The sequence below is a fragment of the Primulina huaijiensis genome, chromosome 13, assembly GCF_012295235.1.
Source record: "Primulina huaijiensis isolate GDHJ02 chromosome 13, ASM1229523v2, whole genome shotgun sequence".
Classification (NCBI taxonomy): domain Eukaryota; kingdom Viridiplantae; phylum Streptophyta; class Magnoliopsida; order Lamiales; family Gesneriaceae; genus Primulina; species Primulina huaijiensis.
Window position 1 is genome coordinate 1,284,485 of NC_133318.1, and position 5,205 is coordinate 1,289,689.

At 32.9% G+C, this 5,205-nt stretch overlaps 1 protein-coding gene across 1 annotated transcript; it reads left to right on the plus strand.

Annotated features, from left to right (window-relative positions):
* Positions 1-392: 392 nt before the first annotated feature.
* Positions 393-2,652, plus strand: LOC140990907 (cytochrome c oxidase subunit 5b-1, mitochondrial-like). Its single transcript, XM_073460756.1, has 6 exons — positions 393-657; positions 842-927; positions 1,040-1,090; positions 1,884-1,950; positions 2,046-2,125; positions 2,325-2,652. Exons 1-6 carry the CDS (start codon positions 507-509, stop codon positions 2,391-2,393), a joined length of 504 nt encoding a protein of 167 aa, XP_073316857.1. The 5' UTR covers positions 393-506; the 3' UTR covers positions 2,394-2,652.
* Positions 2,653-5,205: the final 2,553 nt, after the last annotated feature.

Here is a 5,205-nt window from a genome sequence, read left to right on the forward strand (position 1 = left end):
GAGGCTACAAAAAAGTACATATTATGAAGCCCCCGAGGGAATTGTTAAAATATAGTTCCTAATTTTATGTATTTTTTTTTAAAATTTTTGTTTTCTATATTATCAAATTCCATTGTACTCTTCATGTATATTTTGATTTTTAATAATTTTAGTCATTTTTTTATTTAGAATACTGATGTATCATCACAAACATCAATATCAATATATGTCACTTCATCAACGTATAAAAAAAAAGACTAAATTGAAAAAAATATGAAAACAAAAGGAGCAAGCAATAAATAAAACATTTTGGACCAAAATGGGATTTTCCCCAATTTTTAAAAATAACTAACCTTGTTATTTTAATTTTTTTTTTTTAAAAAAAAGAATTGACACGTGCGAGAGTAAAGGATGCAATTCACCTTACCTGAAGATTTCCTCTACAGCTCCTTAATTCTAATTTGCGCTATCAAAGTGGCGAGCTGAGATCACATTTGAAAACCCTAATCGATCATCGCTGAAGAAATATGTGGAGAAGACTCTCGCTGCAGCTCCGAACTCTCGCCCCAATCCTATCCGCTACCAAATCCGCCCGATTCGTCGTTGGATCTTTCGCGGGCCCGGAGAATCCCCGCCGTTTGTTCCCCGTCTTCTCACGCCATTTCAGTGTCGATTCTGGTGTGCCTCTATAAAATTTTACTTTTTTTCTTGTTTGACTCAGAAGATCCTAAAATCCCTTCTCTGATATTATCGTGATGTATTGATATGTCAGTCAAATTTGGCATTTTTGGGGAATTTTTATTCGTTTCTTCTCTGTTGATTTTTTAAATTCATTTTTTCTGTAAATGAATGTGTTTAAAAGGGGATGTAAGTGCAACGAAAAGTGTGGAGGATGTAATGCCAATTGCTACTGGTCATGAGCGTGAGGAGCTCCAAGCGTCTCTTAAAGTGAGTGGTTTTTCAGCATTTGCTTGTTGTCTTGGTGTTTCATGAATTTTAAATCAAACATTTTGATGGTTTGGATTACGGTTACCTATTTGTGTTGAATTGATTGTATTAGGGAAAGGATGTTCTTGAAATAAATTACCCGTCTGGTCCATTCGGAACAAAGGTCAGTTTGAGTTCTTTTATCTTGAAATATGTGTTTGTTAGAAAGGTTATGAGACTGTCTCAATTGCCGGTTTCAAATGGCAAGCCTGGGTTTTACGTCTTTGATGTTAGTGAAATTGCTTTTGGCTTAGGATACTCTCGAGATTCATGTATAGAAGCTGTGCAGAGCTTGATTTATTACCTCTTGCATTTTACAGTTTTAGAATTTAAGTTATGAGTCTTGTTCTTGCTGGATGACAAGGTAGTATTGGCGAATGGGGCTAGCCACTTTTAGTACAAGAGGTTGACTCAGGTTCCTATAACCATAAATATTCCATTTCTGTTGAATATACTTGTCTAAGTTGTAACAGGGACTGATAAAATTGTGGGTATTAAACACACACGACATATCCACAATAGCAAAACTAAAAAAGAAAATCAAATAGATAGGTTTCAAAAGTTTATATTGGGATGGGCTCTTGAAATTCCAACCAAGCCTATCCTACTTAATAGGTAGAGTATGAAGTTCAATTTTGTTGAGCCAGTTATCAAGTCCTAAAAACCCCAATTCTGCAAACCAAAAAAAAAAAAAAAATTCCATGGAATAAAACACTTACTATTATTATTTCCTTAGAATGCATTTAGTTGGAATCTGAATGACTAGTATTTCATATTTGAACCTGTTAAAATTTTCCTCTGCTACACCACCTGGAAGCTGCAATATAACTGTGTTGACTCAATCAGTCAATGGTTTAAACTTCAATGATCTTGTCCCCCATGACTCATCATCAACCATCATTTATTAACTCTTGCAGGAAGAACCTGCTGTGGTTAAGTCTTATTATGACAAAAGAATTGTGGGATGCCCTGGAGTTGAAGGAGGTTAGTTTTAACTTTTAATCTAATTTCTGGTATTTGCAAAATGATCATTAGTTATAATCTTTGCTTAACCATATCTTCTCTGAAAAAAACAACAGAGGATGAGCATGATGTTGTTTGGTTCTGGCTAGAGAAGGGCAAGCCACATGAATGCCCAGTATGCTCGCAGTACTTCGTGGTATGTACGAGGGTCCATTAATTATCTAGCATAGATTGAACCTGATATGAAGATGACATTTGTTACATGTTGTGTTTTGTGATATTTACTTGATGGCTCGGCTTATATCTAGCTCCCTTGACTAAATTAATCCAAATGATATGAGTGGTTCCCATTTTTTAATTCATTCAAAATGTTCACGGCCTCATTCTGTTTGCAGTTAGAAGTGGTTGGCCCAGGTGGACCACCCGATGGACATGGGGACGGTGAAGATGATCATCACCACTGAACGTAGTTGGCAATTTTGCTGCCAGAATAAGATCTGGTGACCGTATGAGCGATTATGTAATATTCTTCAGGTTTTAAAAGGTTATAATTTGTTTCTGAGTGTTATTTTTTTTGATGAATGGCGCTGTTGCTTTAGGCAACAAGTTCTCTTGTTATTCTGTTTCTTGATGTTATGGGGATTTGAAACACGAGCGACTTCTCCATAGGAAATATGGACTCTCACACCCTTCTCATTCATGATATAATAATAATGTCGAAGACAAACAGTTTGTTCGTTTTATTGCCAATCTTTTGTTCTGTAAACTCTGTTGTTGCCCCCAAATTGGGATTGTAGTGGATCAGAGTCGAGTGAGCTCGGGTAGCCACATATTTTTTTCTGAACTTCAGCTCAGTCAACTTTTTAATGGCGTGATGTGTAAATTTTGGAAGCTGGAAATCGTACTCTGTCATTCAAGTTTTCTACACAATTGTTTCTCAACCAAAATAAAAATAGGCCTTGGCCCAACAAGTCTGAAAAAAATAAATATTTCCCAGTTCGTCTTTTTTTCTTTATTGTTAATTATAATTAAATTCAAGCTTTTACTCACTAGGCTTGGCACGTTTGGCTGCTACCTTTGTTAACTGCATGAATCATAACAGGCCTTGGCCCAACAAGACTGCCTCAACCTCAATGAAAGACCCAATGGGCCGAACTGAGTGAATCCTCAGGTCTCTACAGTCATAAATGAAAAATATGTAAAAATGTGGGTATATACACAATTTTGAGATGTTTTTGGAATCAAATTAATGCATAATTTCTTTTTGTTTTTTAAATTTTATGGTGGAGTTCGGTTTTGTAGAAAGAATTACAAAACGAAAAATTGACCCATAAATAAAATATTAAAAAAGAATTGATTCCACAGGTTCCCTAATGTATTAATCCTACCAATAATGGGAAAAGAACAAGATGTGCTTTACGTCCTTTGGAAGATTGTAAGGAGAGAAATGCTAGGAGAAAAATAGTTTCACATAAATTTATATGTATATGTACCAACTTAAATTCCATTATAAAAGGTATAACTTATCCCCACCGTTTATTTTATGAAGCAAAAAATCATTTTTAAATGTGTACTTTATTTGGCCCAAGGTGATTGTTTATCTGATCTACTTTTGATAATTAGTAAAAATATTTGTAGAATCAAATGTTCGTAATTTTACCAAACATTATAACTAACAATAATGGTGCAACTCAATTTTTTAAACAATAGTGACAACCCGAATGATATGTTTCGATCACTATCCTAAAAGAGTTAACATCCTAACAATATCAATTGACATTACAATTCTTTGTATTGTCAATTTGCTATAACTTAGCAATCTATCTATTAATTAGTCAGAACATTTTTTTGAAAGTGTTGTTTTCTTAAAAGAGAAATAAAGGTAAATAGAGAAAAATAAAGGCGAGAATTTGTTCCACACTTGACAGCTTTGAAAGAGATATATATAAAATAAGAACCGAGCAACTAATACTTCGTTGGACTTCTTCGAGCATATATGTGGCATGCGACACATTCAATGATTTTTTTTAAAAAAAATAGAATTAGTGGCGACAAATAATTATAATATATTCAAAATAATTGGATTTAAATAAATTATATAGATATTCAATTACATCTATGAATTTCCATAATTTATAAAAAAAATTTCCAAGTGCAAATTTTGAGAATGTGGTTCATGTACGACCAAAGAAACTAATCTAAAATACATAATTAAATCATATGAGAATTAGTGCCTACGGAATCTACGTTATCTTTTATTTAAAATATGCACAAGAATTTTTCAGGTCTTGAAATTTCACTAACTATATGTGAAAAAGGGCAGTGTTTAATAGTGGGGAGTTGACATTAAAAAAGCTTGCATTTAACTTACTCTATTTAAAGGAGGGAAGACATAATAGGTTGCCAAGTCTTGTGTTAATCAAAAGTAAAGATGCTCTTCCTTCAAAAAAAAAAAAAAGAAAAAGTAAAGATGCTCTTTGTGATTTGATTAATGTCTCTATCAATGAGACGAGTTTTCGTTCTCATTCTCGTGTCGAATTAATACGAATATATGTATAAACCGTAAGTAAATTCGGTTTCATGTGCTCTCATGGATAAATTTAATTCGGAAGAAGTTAAGAAATAATAATGATTTGAATAAAATAAAATTTGCTCTCAAATGGATCAACACAACGCAACACGTAGGTTGAATTTGAGCATCATTTTCGAATTGAATCCCAAATTGAAATATCCTAATATTATCTCAAATAGATTTGTTCTGATTATTTCTAATCATTACGTCGTTTAATAATCATTTTTATAATTTGTGCCCTTCCAAAAATTAGATTATAGCAATAATATTTAATGTAGAGAATTGGTGAAAGTCAAAGATATGATAATTATTACTTGAAATGGGCCCAGTTGCTGACGAGGAAAAGGACTATATGATGGGCCATAGAATCCGTTCTGACTCGGCCCACTTATTAGTAAATCTCCTTGTGAGGGCATGGACAGCAGGACAGGACAGATACTCTTCCACTTAAAAAATATTTATGATTCTTATTAAATATTTATGATTTTACACAAAAAAAAAAATAAATACAAATAGATATAACCATTCCCAAAATATATCCAACAATTCTGGAAAACCTTATACTGCATATAGGATGAAAAGTTCGTGTCGGTCGCAATATCCTCCGATCCGATCATATTTTACGAAATAGGCGATTCAAAAGCATATATATATATATATCTATATATATATATGTATATATATATATATATATGATACCATCT

What these genes read in the sequence shown, in the direction of transcription:
- LOC140990907 (XM_073460756.1), top strand. Translation starts at nt 507, where the DNA reads ATGTGGAGAAGACTCTCGCTGCAGCTCCGAACTCTCGCCCCAATCCTA. An exon ending in AGCTCCAAGCGTCTCTTAAA is followed by an intron (nt 928 to 1,039) that starts GTGAGTGGTTTT and finishes TGATTGTATTAG; the next exon opens with GGAAAGGATGTTCTTGAAAT. An exon ending in TATGCTCGCAGTACTTCGTG is followed by an intron (nt 2,126 to 2,324) that starts GTATGTACGAGG and finishes TTCTGTTTGCAG; the next exon opens with TTAGAAGTGGTTGGCCCAGG.